Here is a 17,574-nt window from a genome sequence, read left to right on the forward strand (position 1 = left end):
GCTTTTTTTGATCTTCTCTTTTTCTCTCCATCGTGTTTTTCCCATGACCCGTTGAGATCGTCGTTGTATTATTAGAGGAAAGAAGACTTTGATTTCTTTGTGAACTTCTTGTGTTGCATGCAGATTTGCTTCGCACTTAATACACGCAGCGCAGGCAGTGCAGTGTGATTTATCCTTGGGGGTTTGTGGTTATGCCTGGTGCATTTTGTGCTTAGGATGGAATATTATGGGAATACCAATGGTAATTCATTCCGTGTATATGGCATTAAGAGTGGTGGAGCATGTAGCGACGGGAAGGGAAGAGCGTAGTACCTAAGGGGGTCTTGCTTTGGGATGCCTGTATCTTCGATGCCAGATACATAAGAGGCTAGATACAAGCTCTTCGCGGACTTAGCTGGCATGAGCACCACGAGTGATACCACCTTCAACTCCAACGACAGAAACATCTGCCTGGGTTTCAGGTGGGCGACGATCTCATCCACACTACAAGAAAGAAGGCAGAAAAAAAAGAGAAAATTGGTTCCAGCAAACCACCCGACATCATATTGTCCCATTCATTATTCTAGAGATAGAAATTTTGGTTTCATACAATGAGGACCGTTTTTTTTGTTAAGGGGGGAATCAAGCACTGTCTTTTATTGATGAAGCGAGTCTGAAAAAATTTACTCGTCATCAACAACGACGGTGTGGAGACCCTTGGCCTCCTTGACGTTGACGGCCTGGACGTAGGAGTAGAGCTTCTCCTTGGCGCCCTCCTCGTCGTTACGCTTGCGGGAGATGCGGACACGGAGACGGAAGGGGACGCCCTTGATGCCGGCCTCCCAGACCTTCTTGTTGAGCTGGGGGTCGACGCGGACGTCGGTGGTGCCCTGTGTTCCGGGGGGGTTAGTCTTGTCCGAGAAGGCTGACCGTACAAGATCCATCTCGAATGGAGAAAGGATTTTGTACGGCGACAAGGAAGAGGGAGAACTCACCATAGCACGCTCAGCGAAGGCGCGGATCTCCTTGATAGCGCGGGGAGCACGCTTCTTGAAGCTAACACCGTGCATCTAATCGTACCCAAAAAGAAGAGATATTAGTCTTCCGCCCGAATGCCATCTTTTTTGTTGTTTTGTGGGAATGGGGAAAAATGATGTGGGAGAAAATGCTTTGCGAGCAAATTCGGCCTTGAGGTGGACTTCATAAAACTAATTCTTCTTTTTGGAGATGCGTGTGGTGACCCAGAAACGAAGCCGATGATTGTTATATCATGACTCGTTTTCTGGCAATGGAACCCCCGAGGTTGTTCCTCCACACATAATTTCGGACAAACAACGATGATGGTTGATAGAAAACCCTTGGGCTGCTTCTTTCTTCTCGTTTGCCCCCGTTTCTTTTCAGATGCCAAAGGTTTTGAGAGTTTTGATTTTTGTGCGCCGCTTCGTGGTTTTCATCCATCGTGGGTTGTGTCTTCTTGTTCTCCGTCCATGACCTCCGACAATGATTTGCGGTTGGGATCCGTTTCGCATGTCGCTTGAGGGAAAAGAGGGGGGGGGGATAAGAGAAACCGAAGTTTCTTCTGTCGGAAAAGCTGGATCGCAGTGTGTCTTTGTGTGTATTTCAACGTACTCTCTTGTGCATGTTGATGGTGTACTCGCGGGACACCACATCGGCGATGGCCGAGCGGGTCTTCTTGCCGGTCTTGTTGACGGTGCTGGACATTTCTGCGAGGAAGAAAACGAAGAAAATGTGATTAGTTTGCGAAACAGACGCACGGAAGACGGGCGAGGCGCAGGCGTTGGCGACAAAAACTCACTGAATAGGGACAGAGATGTCGGCTGTCGTGGGCTGTAGTGGTCGTCGACGGTCAAGGATGGAGGAGATTTCGAGATGGTCGGTTTTTCGCTGGTGGGAATTCCAGTGCGGGCTCGCTTATCGCCTGCCGCCGTGGTGATTGGCCCATCGGCCAGCACGTGATGTACCGCCCGGCGGGTGTGCTTGGGGGAACATCAAGTGCATCAAGCTGGTGCCTGAGGCAAAAGCGGACAGCCAGGATAGGTTTAGGCTCGTCTGCATCCGAGATCGGAGGTCGCATGACCACCTCATCTGCTCTGCTGTAGTAGTTACAGTTGCGCCTGCACAAGGCCACCTGTGGGTGGTACATACTTCGTCCAAGCTTTCGTGTGTCGTTGCCATCGGTCGAGCCCTTATACCTATAGATTAACTCAGATGAGGCTTGATGATCGTCCTGCAGCGCGGCTGTCATGTCATGTCATGGCAAGAGCGACGGAGTCTGCGGTTGCTGGTTGACATCACACTTCCAATGCCGATTTACCCAGCTTGTCAATATCTCAGGCCTGACAAAAGACGTACTGTCAACCCAATGCAAGAATGGTGATGTAGATCTTGGCGGGATCGGGAAGTGTCGTCGAAGCCTGCCTGTTACGGTGGAGATGCCATTATGAAAAGTCAGATAAGATCTTCAGTATGGGTGATAATGCCTTGATCAGGGTACCAATGGCTTGCTTGTCAACAGTCCAGCTTCACGTGGTAGGAAGAGAAAGCCTCACGTTGCGTCGTACTACTGTTACTACAGTATGCGCAATATGGACACACAGTACGGAGTAACTTCAACTTATATCGTCTCAAGGCAAGCCGAAGTCGTCGTAGGTGGGTCTGTACCCCAACACTAAAGCATGAAGCTTATCTTTAATTGGAAACCCCCAAGTATACTAAAGTCTGCGTTTTATATGTAAAACCGTAGACAAGAGCGTTACTAGATGGAAACTGGTTTAGTTTAAGGTTCTTGGATGTGCCCTTCCCCCCAAGGCTCCGCTCTACGGAGTCATCTCACTTCGACTCATCTTTTCCTCTCCCAAAATATCCTTCTTCGCGTTGTAGCTTGAACTTTCAGAACTCAGACTTATTGTTCCGTTCTTTAGATTAAGACCCGCTGTCGATCTAGCGGTCTCTTCTACCAAACACCAAACACCCGACATGTCCAAGCCACCATCCACGACCAAAGATGAACCCGGCAGCGACCTCGAGCCAGCGATCGGCGAGGTGGAGGATGAAAACGCCATTGCACATGATGCAGTCTTCGGTGTGATATCAGAAGACGGACCAAACTACAGGAATGTGAGTATAGCCCCTAAGCCACGAATCCGGGGTCTACTGACATTATCCCAGGTTGGATGGCTTGGAACCTCGATTCTCATGATGAAGACTCAGATGGGTCTTGGAGTTCTTTCGATTCCCTCGGTCTTTGACACCGTTGGGATAGTCCCCGGCGTTATCCTCCTCTGTACGATAGCTGGAATTACCACCTGGTCCGACTACATAGTGGGTGTGTTCAAGCTACGGCACCGCCACGTTTACGGCGTCGACGATGTCGGCCAGCTCTTGTTCGGTCGATGGGGTCGCGAGTTGTTCGGCTGGGCCTTCTGCCTCCTCTATGTATTTACTTCGGGCTCCGCGATGCTCAGCACCTCCATCGCGCTCAATGCGCTCTCCACACATGGCGCGTGCACGGCCGTCTTCGTCGCCGTCGCCGCCATCATCCTGTTCTTGCTCTCGAGTATCCGGACGCTAGGTCGGATTACTGGGCTGGCGTGGGCTGGTGTAGCATGCATTCTTATCGCCGGTGGGTCCGGCAATCGACCAACACCCCAGAAATCGTCTAACTGATCTGCCAGTGTTGATCGTCACCATCGCCGTGGGAGTCCAAGACCGTCCGGCTGCCGCACCGCAAGAGGGAGTCTGGCGATCCGACTACAAGATTGTCGGCAGCCCCAGCTTCACCGACGCGATCTCTGCCATCAACACTCTAGTCTTCGCCTACGCGGGCACCCCGGCTTTCTTCTCCATTGTGGCCGAGATGAGTGAGCCCCGTCATTACCCGAAGTCACTGTTACTCTGCCAAAGTGTCGTCACGATCACCTACATCACCATCGGCATCGTCGTCTACTATTACTGCGGGTCTTACGTCGCCTCACCAGCTCTGGGCTCCGCTGGTGTACTGATCAAGAAGATCTCCTATGGCATCGCGCTACCGGGCTTGCTGGTTTCCGGAACTCTCTGTGCCCATGTCAGTACCACCCACCCGCCTCGAATAAATTACCTCGAACTAACCCCCACCACAGCTCTCCAGCAAGCACATTTTCGTCCGCTGTCTGCGCGGCACCCGGCATCTGACCGCCAACACCGCTAGACACTGGATCACCTGGCTCGGCTCGACCTTCACCGTCACCATGGTTGCCTATATCATCGCCAGCGGGATCCCCATCTTCAACACGCTGATCTCCCTCGTCGGCGCTCTTCTGGGGACGGTGACCTGCTTTCAGCCCATGGGCTGCATGTGGCTCTACGACAATTGGCGCAAGGACCGAACCCCGCGGTGGTACCTGATGGTCGCCTGGAGCGGGTTTGTCATCGCGTCCGGGACGTTCCTGATGGTGGCGGGCACCTACAGCTCGATCGTGGGCATCATTGACTCCTCCGAGTCTGGGGCTTGGAGCTGTGCCGATAATTCCAACTCGGTTTGAGGGAGGGGGGGTTTCAAGCAGGCGTACCAATATACACATACGCATGCATGCATGCATGCATTTGATCATGACGAAGTTGATGAGGTTTACGTTTGAATAAAGCTATACTTTTCTTTGACAAGACCATTAGTGTACTGTACCTAGCACTTGTGTGTCCCTGGGGAATTGTATAGTACAGCAGTAGCCCCTGAGTTCGTTCAAACTTCTTTAGGGCTGTAGGTCTAATTGATGCAAGCAAGCATAAGCGCTAAAAATTGGACTACGGAATGAATGACTTGCCGGGCCGGACCGGACTGAGCGGGGTTCATGCTATTGTGCTCAGTAAGATAGATAGACGGGGAGATTTGACTTGTCCTTGACTTTCCTCTTCACAATTGTCACATACAGCGGTTACCCCCCCCCCCAATCCTTCATTACTGCTCTAGAGGTCTCTACCTCGGCAAATCACCAACTCCGACGAACTACCTCACAAACCGTCGAACACCATATTGTCAACTTATCGGCGCTCACAGCATCATCCACCGGGATGACCTGCCCAAACTCGGCTTATTTGCTCGCTGTGGATCGTCCATGAGATTGCGGGGGTGGATCCCTTGCAAGCTACGTGACCTAAACATATGGCCCCTTTTGACGAACTTAGGACTAGGATTGGGGGGTGGGGTGGCTTGCTCCAATTTTCAAGTCTCCATTTCTATCGATCTGATTCCCATTCGTCGATGTACTGTACATCGAGAAAACAGTAAACAGCTGACTGGTTCGCGAAGGGGGAAATAGTAAGCTACCACTAGGGTACAGTAGAGAGATCTCCGGTATCATCCCAAGCCTCGTTATCATATTCGGCTTGCTCGCTTTGTTCCCCTTCGCTTTGTTCATCAGCTATCGAGACCCGCCGGATTGCAGATGGGATACCCTTCGATACACGACTTCATTGACAGCCGAGAAAGTGGAGGGAGTAGAATGTCTCATGATATCAAGCCCATCGTACTCGCACATCAGGGCAATGTCCTCGATGCTCAGTCGACAGAGACAGCCATACTTTGCTAGTTGTGGTATTTCGTCTCACGGGGTTCCAATATCAAACCCTTCTAGGCTTTGTCCTTGCGCAGTCAATTGGTCCGCACGCATCAGAAGATAGATCTTTTCGATGACCACCTTGAGCCTATGGTAGGCGCGCCGAACGGGGAAGGCGTTCTTTGGAGGCGACATCTGCCGCACAACTCGCAAAAAGCGCGGTGCTTACTTTCTTGTACTGTACTTTTACCGCCATTGAGACCACAATATCGTGGACACGGTACGCTTCGCTTCGCGACCAAGTGTCATTGTAGGAGGGGGAAACTGACTAGCCCCTGATACTTAGGATCAAACGAGCGATTTTCCTTGGTGCCAGAGTAAATACAATTTGCAGGGATGCGATCGGAGGAGCGATTCGGCATCGCCACGCATTCGGCAAGATGTCCCCTTGCGCTCCTGACACAGGACGCAGGCTTCCGCTCCCTGGTCGAGCTGTCCGCGTTGTTGAAGGAGCTTGCTTTCGCGGTAGGATGTAGGATGGGTCGTGACTCTGTTGGATCGGACTGGGTGGAGATGGTGTTCAACTATCTGGAGCCGGGAGCTTGGGTCTGATGATGGGAAGATTGACGAGGACGAGTTTCTAGACGTGGTCGATACGTCATGATTCTCGCTGTCGGTTTATAGCCTCGCACATCGTCATTGACGCCCAATCGGTGTATTGGAAATCCCAGTCGGGCATGGGATACGGAGTATGATATCCAACGCCAAGCTCGATGTTAGCTTCGTGGTTGACTGCTGCATCCTCCGCAATGACCGGTCCGATGTGTAATGTTTTTGCAAACCCGGACGGTTTCTCCTCCTTCGCTATCATTGCGGGGACGGTGTGCCCCGGCTGGGAGCGCCGCGGCCTTGCTCTTCAGGAACTGAACTCGCTCGTGTCGAGCGAGAACGTATGTCCTTCAGCTACTGCTTCTTTGTGTGATCTTCGACAGTCTGTCCCGTCTCTCGTTGGAGTTTGGTCTTTCTCCACCCCCTTCATTGCGGACGAAATTCGAATGTGAATTTCGGCGCTTTTTCGAGTGCGCCCGAGCCACACCGACGCTGTGAAATTGGTTTCGTCTCATTCTCTAGATTCCCAGGTAAAATACGGTAGTAGTTTTCACAATGGGGTGGGGTGCTCTTTCACGCAGTTTGATTTATGATGTGGACCATCGCGCAGCTGTTTCGGTTTGGCATTGATGGCCTTCGAGGCCTGCAGAGAGACCAGCTCTGGATCGGTGATCTCGACTGTGATCTAGGAAGCTGACCTGACCCCGACCCTTGGCGAATGTATTCTGCAGATCAGAGAAGATGTGTTCCGAGGATACAACATCATGCATCGAATCGAGACTCGCCTGTACTGAGTCGACATGACCGAGAACAGCGACGTTACGTGGCAAGACCGGCCAGTGCTGTCCGAGCCTCAGTACCCTTCCAATAAATGTGGGCAACTTCGATGGGCTTGGCTCTCATCGTAGCCATGTGAAGATATAAAGAATATTGCTGATAACGAAGAATCCATTGGCAGTTGGCGGGTTCCCGTCTTTAAATGTCCCATACAGAAAACAGTATGGTTTCTCCAATGACTGTTCCGTCGACGACGTCAGATAGCAAGTTGGGCTATCTGAGCCCCCGCTGGAATGAATCCAGGAATTCAAGCAGTAGGTCTCGGCTTCTGAGGGCCTATGGTACTGAATACAAGTTATGTGACTTGCCGTTGATGCATATATGCAGATAGAACTAGCGAGGGGCTTGATGTATAGAAATCAAGCATAGTATAAGATGTCCGGGAACTTGTTCTGGGACGGCCTCGAGCATCGTATACGTTATCAGGGAACCTAGGCTGGGACCGCCTTACCGAGTTCTGAGATGGTTATTCTAAAGATGGTTGACGCGGGGGAGAGGGATAGATTTTAGAATGACCAAAGGCCATGAACCGAACAATGGTGGATTCACCTGGCTCGACTCCATTGAAGGATCTACAACATTGGCACTTACTGTATGCAGCCCATCTTGTGAATACGCCCTCATTGAACATTCCCCGCAAAGGAAATAAACATAGCAACCCCAGCTTGAGAATTCATCACTCGTCTATTTTGCCTGTGTAAAAGAATCAAGAGCCGCTATCGCCAGAACATTCAATATGGGGGTAGTTTCTACTCTACTGACTCCCGGCACTCACATCCGGATACAGGTCGAACCGCCGCTGGGTGTAGATGGGGATGCCCTTTCGCGTGCTCTGGATGGTCTCGTCATCCAGATCCGCATAGATGATATCCTCCTTCTCCTCCGTCTCGGCCAGCACCTTTGCGCTGGGGTCCACGATCAGACTGTGGCCCCAGGCATGGTACGAAGCCTCCAGATCCCTGGCCGGGCTGCACAGGGCCGTGTACACCTGGTTGTCGACGGCACGGCCCCGGGCCAGCAGCGACCAGTGCAGCGGGCCGGTGGTCGTGTTGAACGCGCCGGGGTACACGAGCAGGAAGGCGCCCTTCCGGGCCGCGATCATGGCGGCCTCCGGGAAGCGGATGTCGTAGCAGATGGCGAGCCCGATCTTGCCGTAGTCCGGGAGGTCGACCACGGTCAGCTGGTGGCCGGGGCTGAGGACCTCGCTCTCCTTGAAGGTGATCTTGCCGGGGATGTCGATGTCGAAGAGGTGGGTCTTGCGGTGGGTGCCGATGAGGGCTCCGGAGGGGGAGAAGACCAGGGAGGTGTTGTAGTATTTGTTGGTGGTGGGCTCCAGCTCCGGGATGCTGCCCCCGACGAGGTAGGCTTTGGCCTCGGCGGCGATGGCGGAGAGGGCATGGTAGGACGGGGATTGTTCTTTGGTGGGCGGCGATGGAAGGAGGGTCTCGGCGTACTTGGGGAAGAACTGCGTGCCGTAGGGAGAGTTGAAGCATTCCGGAAGGACGATGAGAGAGGCGCCCGCTTTGGCGGCCTCCAGGACCTTGCTGCGAGCGTGGGCGAGGTTCGCGGCCTTATCGGCGCCTGGTTGTTGTGGAGGGGTTAGGAGAGTAGATTGTGGATATTGAGAGTGAGTATCACTTACCCGAGGCCAGCTGTACGAGGGCAAGCTTCAATGGTTTCTTGAGGAGGGATGCCATGGTGATTATGTATGGGACCGCGAGCAGAAGAGGATGGTTGTTGTTGGTGGTGGTGGTGGTGGTGGTGATAATGATGGAAGGGAGATTGAGGCGATTGCGGGGGAACCGACTTTCGCGCCGAGCATCTGCCGACGTGCCGCATTACGCTATCGACGGAGCTCTTCTACTCCAAATCGCTTATCAACTGCTCCCCGCCAACTACAAGACACACCCGCAACGAGACACTCCAACAGATGTGTACAGTCTACCTTGTGTTGCATGCTGTGCTTGAGACTCAGATGTCGCAGCTGGCCCATTGGGTCCGCAAGTAGGCGATGATGCAACAAAGAAAGAAATTGGTCGTGAGTGTAGCTGGGTTCAGACACCGCCCAGAGCCAGGCTCTTGTGCTAACAAGATCGCAGACTATGGCTGATGTGCTAAAATAAGGAGGCTGGAGTATAATCAGATGAGTATACTGTCTTGCTAATCCAACAGTGTGACTCCCACTCAGTTACAGACGTCATATGCTCTTTGTGCTACAATGCCCAACCAGATCAGTACTAGCCACATTCTTCAAGACGCTCTTTCGCTGATGAGCGCGAGGCCATCATTCTGAAAGCGTGAGAGCAACTTATCAGCAAGATTCGTCAGGAATGCACTATCAATCCCATGACGCAATATGCTTCTTTGTCCTCCATGAATAGAGTTATGCCCTATCTCTGCCATCGGCACAAAGTTTGACTCATGTGAGGCTATACACTCGGCATTTGTATTTCCGCAGGAATGTGACATGCATGCGGCCAGGGCATACTTGAGCATACACATCCACCATTATTCAGCGATGCGCATCCTTACCGATTTTCAGGCTGTCAACACACATCCGGCAGATCGGCCCTGAAGAAACTTTAGCGAGCGTGGTGTTATTTTAGGAGTATGGGCATTGCTCTGCTGCACCAGCCTCAAAGGAGTAATCGTCAACGCTTCAGGAAGGACTGAGATACAACGCGAGTCGAACCATCTACAGTTTCCGGACAGCGATGATGCTTATAAGAAGGCGGATGATGGACTCCTTTGCCACTCATGAAGCCAAACAATTCGAATCCATTCAGTCGAACGCAGATCGTGCCCTCATCCTTTACCAAGACAACGAATCCTTGTCACTCAAGACCTCCAAATCTTGCCACCTCTCTTTTTTGAGTTTGACCAAGCATCACCATGCCATCCCTTCGCTCCAACGCCTCTCTATTGGGCCTTCTGCTGCTCCTGAATGCTTTCTGGTCTATCTCTCTCGTGGAAGCCAGTCCAGTTGCACTGCAGCGTGACGCCAACCAGGTAGGTCTACGCTAGATGATTGTCACCGCAGTATCTCTCGCTTACAGCCGCGTTCCAGACTGATCACGCAGTTGATATTGCATCGGTCAATGCTCAGTTCACACCAAATGAGCACCCAGTCGGGAGAGTCAACCCAGCCGGTGACGCCTTGAACACAATTCACGCTATGACCAAGGCGAAGAGGGACGGTACAGACAGCTCTGGCACCGACGACGACAATGTCATCAAGCCGTCTGTCAGCTACTCCTTACTCGGCAAGGTGTCTACAATCATCGATCATCTGCGGCACTGAGGTCTCTCCTTGGTCGGTCTGGGGCAATTTGACGGGACGTCAATTGGGGGCTAGAATTTCTTGCGACGCATTTTAGTCTAGAGTCTACATTGAAGTTTGTTAAGAGGCATATTAGATTGCAAATCGATTACCATTGCTTTCATCTCTAATCCTTCATGCAATACCAACCCTACTCCGTGGTATTCAGCTCTACACCTTCAGACAAGGACATACGGTGACAAATTCGTTTCCTTGGGAATCATCGTAACTCCAGTGCCTTCTGATGCACAGACGCTACGAGAGCGACCCGTGTACAGTACAGTAGTACTAGACTACACGATGAAGTACGAGTAGCCATGTATGTCATCATCCGAGGGCTACGGTTGCGACTCGCGCGTACGCGTGCTATATGGACCCACAGCGGGCTCCGACGCCCGACCTTTGTTTCTCATCGTTCGCGCAGCTAGACTCAGTACTGATCTTTTTCGCAACGGCCCTAAGGCGGTTAGAACGACCCTCCCTTTCCTACCCGAAGCCTGACCACTGTTTTTTGGCGCATGTACAGGACTCATCAGAGACATTGGGATTGCTATTTCGAGCAGCATCCAGCAGGCAGGGCGAGTCAACCGTCCCCGGAACGCGTCAAACAAGGCAACAGCAAGTCCCACTCGAATAAACTTGCTTCTTTACGCTTTAGATATCAAAGCCCGTCACTAGACTATGAGTAGTACGGACTACGGAGGACTCGTTCCGACAAGCCGACCTCGGCCAGACAGCTCCGCCGGCGCCCCTCCCCTCCCCCCACAGTGCGTGGAGACAACTCACCAAGAAGGAGTCGAGTCTTTAGAAGCGAGTGATGGATCCCAAACAACAAGACTCAGAATGCACCAAGGATAAGTGAGGGAAGGCTCATTGTCGGCAATAATACTCCGACGTCAAACCCCCGTAGGATCCTAGGAGCGTAGTCAAGCCCAGCCGTATGCATAACTCGTCACGGAACCGTTTTACGACAGATCGAAAATGTCAGGGGAATGAAGGTTTCGAGACTAAGACAGCCCAGCCCGGAAGCTTCTCACGAGTCACAGATCTTCATTCATCCTCGGGGGCCAGAGTCCAACCGGAGAAGCTGAAGAGAGATTCTCCGGGTCCCAAAAGTTCCCAGAGGTCGAGCCTAAGCGGCCGCCCCCTTGTCTGGGATGGGATTATGGATTGACAGACGCTAGACCCAAAGGGACGGATATCTCCGACTAGGTTCAGTCCGGAACGAAGAGCGTAATTTAGCTTGCAGCCTTGGAGCCTTGGATGGGGGAACCGAGACGCCTCTTCCACCCAATCCAGCTAAGGCGGGTGGCGACAAGGGTCCAAGAACACTAGAAGTACGGAGTAGACAGGCGTGGTTGATCGAAGGCCATTGACTGGGACCGGCGGAATTGCTGCCGTGTTCGAGATTACACACCCAGTGGCGATTGTGATTATGCTGTTTCTGGTTGGGGTGGGTTGGTCGATCGGATTTGCTCCTAATCTCGTGAAGTTCCGATTGAGATCTGTGAGCAAGGGTGTATACAACCCTCAGTTCGGAGTCGCCATTGGGATGACGGGGATATGGAGGCAACGAATATGAGTTCGTGTTTCATCGATAATAGTATTGACAGGGGATAATGGCCAAGACCGAAGAAAGAAAGAAAGAAAGAAAGAAAGAAAGAAAGGAAGAAAGGAGAGTTCTTCAATTCTTCAGAGGCAAGGCCAAAATCGCCGCCGGAAGCCGATCCGGGGCAAAATGGCGAATGCAGCAGGCGGTCAGGGCGGTCAAATGGGAAAGATTCCTTCCCTTCGTCTGTTTCATCTTCCATCTTTTCCCCGACTTATTCAATTCATTAATGAAGAATCATCAAAAAGGGGGTGTGCAATTTCATTATAAAGCCCTTTGATATGCCTCCAGGCTGAAAAGGCCCAGGGCCTCGACTGTTCCAGTCTCCCCTATCCTGTCTCCTTTCTCATTTTCACTCATCTTCAAGATTCCTGTTTTCATCTGGCCCACTCTGTAGTGTGTCTTGTCGGTTTTTCCACCCCACGCCATCCAAGGTTCGGCCCTCCCTTTACGTTTACGCGCTGGATCCGTCCGTCCCTCTTAGATTGGCCATTACTTTTTTCTTTTACGCGACAAAATAAGGAAATAAGGAAATACAATCCGCCCCTCTCTTCCAGAATCAGAATCGAAAAAGAAAATTGGCCACTGTGGGACCAGACTTTTTTTTCTTTTGCTCTAGTCTTATAATCTCGGGTCCAGGCACATACGCGCGCGCGATCTCATTCTTCCGTCCCGTTGAGCCTTCTTTCCCCCCCTTATCTGTTCATTTGTATATCCATCTCCCTCCTCATGTCTCGATAACTTGAGCCTCCTCCACCACCACCACCATTTCTAAACCCTATCAGTCTCGGACTCCATCTTCCCCAGGTGGTCCCAAAAGATTATCTCTATTCAAGCCATTAGAACGGTGCCACTTTTGATTATCCTCCTCCACTCGTTTCCCGCACAGCGGTATCGCCATCATGTTCGAGGACTTCTCTTTCTCCTCTCCCTCCTCCACCCGGCCTCCCCGCTTGGCCTTGGACAGCGATGAATACCAGCGCCTCACTCTCGACAATGACAGTGGATTAATCTCCCCCTTGTCCTCGCGCTGTCCTTCCCCACGCTCGTCCGCGCAGCGCTTCCCCCGGACCCTATCTCGCTCGCGATCCTCCTACTCCCGGGGCCAGGCTCAAGCGCCCACCTCCGTCCCTTTCTCCGCATACGAGAAGCGCTTCTCGATCAGCACCCTCACCAAGAAACTCCACGAGCACACTCTCCAAAACCCGTTCGGCACTGCGGGGGCATTCCCCAGCGACGACCGCTTCCCCGATGCGCCCATCTCCCCCACCTCCCCCTCCGACCTCCATTTCGGTAGTAGCGGCAACAACAACCCCAAACTTTTCCCCGGCTACGTCCTGACACCCCCGGACACGGATCTCGACGATGATTCCCACACGTCCGGCTCCCTCTCGCCGACGTTCCCTCCGTCATCCTCCTCGCCATACCTGAACCCGACCTCCGCCCCCGCCCCCGCCGACAGCTCCAACCACCCGACCGACACGACGACCCCAATGGATCTCAACGCGGACGATCAAGAACAGAACTACACGGCCATGCGCGCGCAGCGCCAACACATCTCGCGTCTGCAGTACTGCAACCCCACCGACCTCGAGGCCATCCGCCTGGCCCTGATCTCCGAGGACGAGGCCCTGCGCACCGCCGTCTCGCACAGCTACTCCACCTGTGAAGACGACTGGCATCCCAGCTCGCTCCCGCCGCAGTCGTCCCCGCGCCGACGCGCCCTGACGGCGTCGCGGGGCAGCCGGTTCCGCCCGGCCACGGAATCGATCTCCCCGACGTCTGCCGCCTCGTCCTCCGCGTCGCTGGCGGACTACACGCGGTCCCGGAGAAAGAGCAGTGTCAGCGCGCTGCAGTCCTCCCATCGGATCGAGAAGAGCTACCAGCTCGGCTCCACCCGGGACCTGCAGAAGAAGAGCGAGCAGGGCTTGCGCCGAAAGAGTCTCGTCAGTGCGGCGCTGGCTTCGATGGTCGAATAAGATCGTGCTCGTCTCACCGTCCGGCCTTCCTGAGAAACATTCTCTATCCTATGTCTTCGGCTATCTATGTCCAGTGTCCTTGAGCGAGGTGCATATCTTTTATCGCTTTGACACCTGCTTCGCCCCTCAGCTCTTCCAATTCCTTCAATTCTATTTTCTGAATTGCCTTTTCTTGTACTATATCCGGGTGTAACGCTCTTCATCTTCTTCATCTTTTGTTATTGCCATTATCTTCTTTCAGGGTTTGGAATTGCTTGTGCATTGTGTGCATATCGAAGAAAGATACCCAGACTGTCTCTTTGTTTTTGTTCTTGTTTTTGTTTTTGTTTTTTTTTTTTTTTTTTTTTTTTTTTTTTTTTTTTTTTTTTTTTTTTTGTTTTTTCCTTTTTCCCCCTTGGTGCTATCTCTCATGGCGAATGTGGATATTGTCGGCGGTGCGACTCTCAAAATTCGGTCTCAGGGCACTGCTTCTATATCTCTTTTAATTACACATCTTTACACAACATCATTCATTAAACATCACTGGATCGTCTTCGCCGCCTTTCCAAAGTAGTAGCTTATTTGTAGCACGTGAACCATTTGTAGACGTACACACCGTGCTGACAAACACGACCTCTATTTGATCTATGCTCTGGTCAATGAGAAAACAATGCTGGGTCCTGTCAAAGGCCCTAATCTAAACGGATAGGCAGGGGTAGGCAACGGCCAATTCGCTCAAAGTGATATAGAACACAAACAGACAAGCCTTGCTTAGAGGAAACCATAACGGGATGCGCTCGCGCATACACGACGGGGAGTATAAAATGCCAAATAGGAAACAACGCTAGGCACAAAAACTGGGAGGGCCGAATGCGATAAGAATGGGAAGGAAAATCACTGCCGCTTTCGCTGGAGCAGGTTATATAGTCGCTTCAAGGGCTTCAGAGGCCCACTGCTCCCCGGTTTGACGTTCTTCTTACGGCGGTCGGTGATTTTGGTTATCCCGCTTTGAATGCGGATCTCCTGCTGCTGCTGCTGAGGCAGGGCCATATGGGAGATGAATGGAGACGGGCAGAGATGATGTGGAGAGGTTGGATGGGAATAGAGTGGGTGAGGATGACCCTGGCTCTGGTCGACCCCATGGGGTCCGTACCAAAGGTTCAGATCGTAGTAGGCCGCTGGACCGGGTAAGGAGGTCGGAAGGCTGTCGCTTAGGGAGTAAGGGGAAGGGGTGGGCAGCGGGACTTGTACGTGAGACCGAAAAGCGCCATCGTCCCGAATCGGGGAGCCCGGCTCCCCAAGGTCACTCTCGTCAGTCCAGGCCCGCGGTCTGAGCGGCGCCGGTCGCTTACGCGTGCAACCGGGCGAGCGCGAGTAATTCGAGGCCAGGTCATCGCCGTCCTCCCGTTCCAGACGCTCCGATATCGACGGCATGGGAAGGTGCGGCGAGTCCCCCACTAATTCGTGGTGAACTTGCTGGGAATCCTCCTCCGAGCATGGGACTGGGTGTTCATCCCCAGGTTGGCTTTCGGGACTGGGGTCCACGTCCGTTTCATTGATCACCTCGATGTACGACTCGCGATGATGGCCGCTGGATGCCCGAAGAGAATAGGCATCGACATCTTCGATGAAGGACACGATCCGGGCAAAGTTCAGCGACTCGTGCGGGTTGATGATCTCGAATGACGTGCCGTGGTCAACAATGGTCGCGGTTGTTTTTTTCATGCTCCATAGGATGGAGTCGGAGCGGGTCCTAGTGTGCCTGCGGGTGAAACATTCCGGATCTGTGCCTGGCTCGGGGTAGCTCTCGAGTCTGTCCCGGAATGTATCCTGATCACATACCTACGTCAGTTGGGAATGCAAGGCTGTGTCAGGACCTTACTTACCAGAAGCCTGTGCGGATTCTCTCGGGGAAAGGTCGCGCTCAACGGCGCGCTCAACGGCGCAGGCATAGTAACATTTGGCGACACTGGACAACTTGTTAGCCAGTCTGCCACGCTACCATCTGAGCAATAGTGGGGTGCTGTCTACTTACGGCCAAAACCGTGCATAATGTCCGGGTCTTGGTCGCTCCGGGTGCTCGGGGAGTAGGACGGCGATAACGGCGGCGGACTTGAAGCTGGCGACGACATGGAGAAGGGAGTGCTTAGTGGAACGGAATCGAACTGGGTCTGGTTCAAATGCAGAGCGGCGTCTTTCCGTCTGAGCAGTTTTCCGTCCTGGCCATCGATGAAAGGATCGCTGTCCGACAGGAGTTTGCGGTAATTGTGTAGCGACAGATTTCCCGCCTTTCCTGCTGGGTATATGACAGGGTTGGAGGCGAGTAATTGCAATGGGTCAGAGGCTGGTGATGTCGATATATAGTGTATAGCATCGGGGTGGTGGTGCGGAGATCCATGGTAGGGAGAGCCGACGTCGAGAGCCATCGCCATGGTAGATCGAGGGCTCGTGCCTTGATCTAGGCCGGGATCAAGCGAGGGCAAGTATAGAAGACGAATGAAAAAAAAAGCACAATGCCCCGGGACATGAGAGGAAAAGAAGATGTGAAGTCCAACCTGTTAAGTGCTAGCATTGGGGAACTGCCGATCTTCTCAATCGGTTGACATCACCAGTCAGGGCAATTGAGACAATGACAAGACAAGACAGCAACAGCAATCGCAACAGCAACCATTACTGTCTTTCGGAAATGAGCGGAGAATCAACAAGCACCGCGGATCGAAGCGAGACCGAAGGTCTCACGATGGACCGATAACGGTTCGAGATGAAGCAGTGTCACGGTTGCACGAGAACAGTGCCTGAGAGCGATCTAGATCGGTAATGCCGGCAGACAGCAAGTCACTCCTGCTTCTTACCAGCGCATCCGCATATTGCACTACCTATCAGCACCTGAGTGGGCTAATAGAAGATGAAGAAAAGGACAGAGTTGCAAGGGTCCAGATGAAAAGAATGGCAAGAGCGAGTGGAGGTTGATGCGAAGAAGGAAGAATAGAGGAGGAGGGGGAAAAAAGAAAGGAAGAAGCAGCTTGCTTGCTTGCTTGCTTGCTGCTAGTGCTGCTAGTGCTGCTAGTGCTGCTAGTGCTACTACTTCTTTGCTGCAGTGCAAAGACGATCACTTGATGGAAAGGGAACCGAACATGCTCACAGTCATCATGGCCAGGTCAAACTGCAGGTTGACGTGCATGAGACCAATTGGATGCAGGATCTAAAGATACTTCGGTTGCGGCGTCATCTGCCAATCCGGGATGGATCACTTGGGCAGCAAAGGTACCTCCCGGGTACATCAGCCCACCACTGAATTCCGATGCGACAGCCAAGTCATTTCCGAGTACAGAGTCTTCATCCATCCATTCCATCTTGATCGTTAAGTTGTTTCAATTGTCGACTGAGACAGAGAGCCCGGGGAATTCTCATTGGCCCACGCGGGCCAGGCCTCATCCTGTGCCAACCGCCAATGATGTGACTGGTTTCATGTCGCCTCCTCCGTAGTAGGTACAGTACACATCCAGTATACATCCAATCACACACATCAGATGTGGCTGTAGCCGTGGCCATGACCTGTCTCTTTCAGGACTCCGGTTGTGCTGACCGTTTCTTCGGCGTTGGATTTGTTTTCTGATGCTCTCCATCCGAAGAACCCCTCGCACAAAGCCCAGACCAACATGGTTATACGATGAATTGTTTGAGGTTGTACAAAGACAGTACACTACC

General features: G+C 52.6%; 7 protein-coding genes across 7 annotated transcripts; 3 read left to right on the forward strand and 4 right to left on the reverse strand.

The window, feature by feature from the left end:
- Positions 1 to 56: 56 nt before the first annotated feature.
- BO86DRAFT_243181 (uncharacterized protein) lies at positions 57 to 665 on the reverse strand. The gene has a single exon (XM_025667105.1). It carries the CDS (start codon positions 552 to 554, stop codon positions 225 to 227), a length of 330 nt encoding a protein of 109 aa, XP_025530316.1. The 5' UTR covers positions 555 to 665; the 3' UTR covers positions 57 to 224.
- BO86DRAFT_387037 (60S ribosomal protein eL31) lies at positions 521 to 1,748 on the reverse strand. The gene is made up of 3 exons (XM_025671484.1): positions 1,609 to 1,748; positions 975 to 1,049; positions 521 to 869 (listed from the first exon to the last, which is right to left on the reverse strand). The coding sequence occupies exons 1-3, from the start codon at positions 1,699 to 1,701 to the stop codon at positions 663 to 665; spliced, it is 375 nt and encodes a 124-aa protein (XP_025530317.1). The 5' UTR covers positions 1,702 to 1,748; the 3' UTR covers positions 521 to 662.
- Positions 1,749 to 2,976: 1,228 nt separating this feature from the next.
- BO86DRAFT_442802 (transmembrane amino acid transporter) lies at positions 2,977 to 4,660 on the forward strand (the record flags this gene model as incomplete). Its single annotated transcript, XM_025676330.1, has 4 exons — positions 2,977 to 3,117; positions 3,169 to 3,622; positions 3,675 to 4,066; positions 4,122 to 4,660. The coding sequence occupies 4 exons, from the start codon at positions 2,977 to 2,979 to the stop codon at positions 4,521 to 4,523; spliced, it is 1,389 nt and encodes a 462-aa protein (XP_025530318.1). The 3' UTR covers positions 4,524 to 4,660.
- Positions 4,661 to 7,627: 2,967 nt separating this feature from the next.
- On the reverse strand, positions 7,628 to 8,739 carry BO86DRAFT_333463 (carbon-nitrogen hydrolase family protein). The gene is made up of 2 exons (XM_025668811.1): positions 8,623 to 8,739; positions 7,628 to 8,561 (listed from the first exon to the last, which is right to left on the reverse strand). The coding sequence occupies exons 1-2, from the start codon at positions 8,675 to 8,677 to the stop codon at positions 7,735 to 7,737; spliced, it is 882 nt and encodes a 293-aa protein (XP_025530319.1). The 5' UTR covers positions 8,678 to 8,739; the 3' UTR covers positions 7,628 to 7,734.
- A 1,133-nt stretch (positions 8,740 to 9,872) lies between these two features.
- Positions 9,873 to 10,281, forward strand: BO86DRAFT_377174 (uncharacterized protein; the record flags this gene model as incomplete). The annotated part of the gene is made up of 2 exons (XM_025670578.1): positions 9,873 to 9,989; positions 10,021 to 10,281. The coding sequence occupies 2 exons, from the start codon at positions 9,873 to 9,875 to the stop codon at positions 10,279 to 10,281; spliced, it is 378 nt and encodes a 125-aa protein (XP_025530320.1).
- Positions 10,282 to 12,573: 2,292 nt separating this feature from the next.
- BO86DRAFT_243228 (uncharacterized protein) lies at positions 12,574 to 14,005 on the forward strand. Its single transcript, XM_025667106.1, has one exon. It carries the CDS (start codon positions 12,811 to 12,813, stop codon positions 13,885 to 13,887), a length of 1,077 nt encoding a protein of 358 aa, XP_025530321.1. The 5' UTR covers positions 12,574 to 12,810; the 3' UTR covers positions 13,888 to 14,005.
- Positions 14,006 to 14,442: 437 nt separating this feature from the next.
- BO86DRAFT_243232 (oxidoreductase, short-chain dehydrogenase/reductase family) lies at positions 14,443 to 16,566 on the reverse strand. Its single transcript, XM_025667107.1, has 3 exons — positions 15,902 to 16,566; positions 15,753 to 15,835; positions 14,443 to 15,696 (listed from the first exon to the last, which is right to left on the reverse strand). Exons 1-3 carry the CDS (start codon positions 16,296 to 16,298, stop codon positions 14,761 to 14,763), a joined length of 1,416 nt encoding a protein of 471 aa, XP_025530322.1. The 5' UTR covers positions 16,299 to 16,566; the 3' UTR covers positions 14,443 to 14,760.
- Between the last annotated feature and the right edge of the window lie 1,008 nt (positions 16,567 to 17,574).

The sequence above is a fragment of the Aspergillus japonicus genome (assembly GCF_003184785.1).
Source record: "Aspergillus japonicus CBS 114.51 unplaced genomic scaffold BO86scaffold_9, whole genome shotgun sequence".
In the NCBI taxonomy this organism is placed as follows: Eukaryota; Fungi; Ascomycota; class Eurotiomycetes; order Eurotiales; family Aspergillaceae; genus Aspergillus; species Aspergillus japonicus.

Coding starts and splice junctions, on each gene's coding strand:
- BO86DRAFT_243181 (XM_025667105.1), bottom strand. CDS start 554: ATGGGACAATATGATGTCGGGTGGTTTGCTGGAACCAATTTTCTCTTT.
- BO86DRAFT_387037 (XM_025671484.1), bottom strand. CDS start 1,701: ATGTCCAGCACCGTCAACAAGACCGGCAAGAAGACCCGCTCGGCCATC. Junction 1,050..1,608: donor CCATCAACATGCACAAGAGA/GTACGTTGAAAT, acceptor GGGTACGATTAG/ATGCACGGTGTTAGCTTCAA. Junction 870..974: donor CCTTCGCTGAGCGTGCTATG/GTGAGTTCTCCC, acceptor CCCGGAACACAG/GGCACCACCGACGTCCGCGT.
- BO86DRAFT_333463 (XM_025668811.1), bottom strand. CDS start 8,677: ATGGCATCCCTCCTCAAGAAACCATTGAAGCTTGCCCTCGTACAGCTG. Junction 8,562..8,622: donor CCTCGTACAGCTGGCCTCGG/GTAAGTGATACT, acceptor CACAACAACCAG/GCGCCGATAAGGCCGCGAAC.
- BO86DRAFT_243228 (XM_025667106.1), top strand. CDS start 12,811: ATGTTCGAGGACTTCTCTTTCTCCTCTCCCTCCTCCACCCGGCCTCCC.
- BO86DRAFT_243232 (XM_025667107.1), bottom strand. CDS start 16,298: ATGGCGATGGCTCTCGACGTCGGCTCTCCCTACCATGGATCTCCGCAC. Junction 15,836..15,901: donor CATTATGCACGGTTTTGGCC/GTAAGTAGACAG, acceptor CAAGTTGTCCAG/TGTCGCCAAATGTTACTATG. Junction 15,697..15,752: donor AGAATCCGCACAGGCTTCTG/GTAAGTAAGGTC, acceptor GTATGTGATCAG/GATACATTCCGGGACAGACT.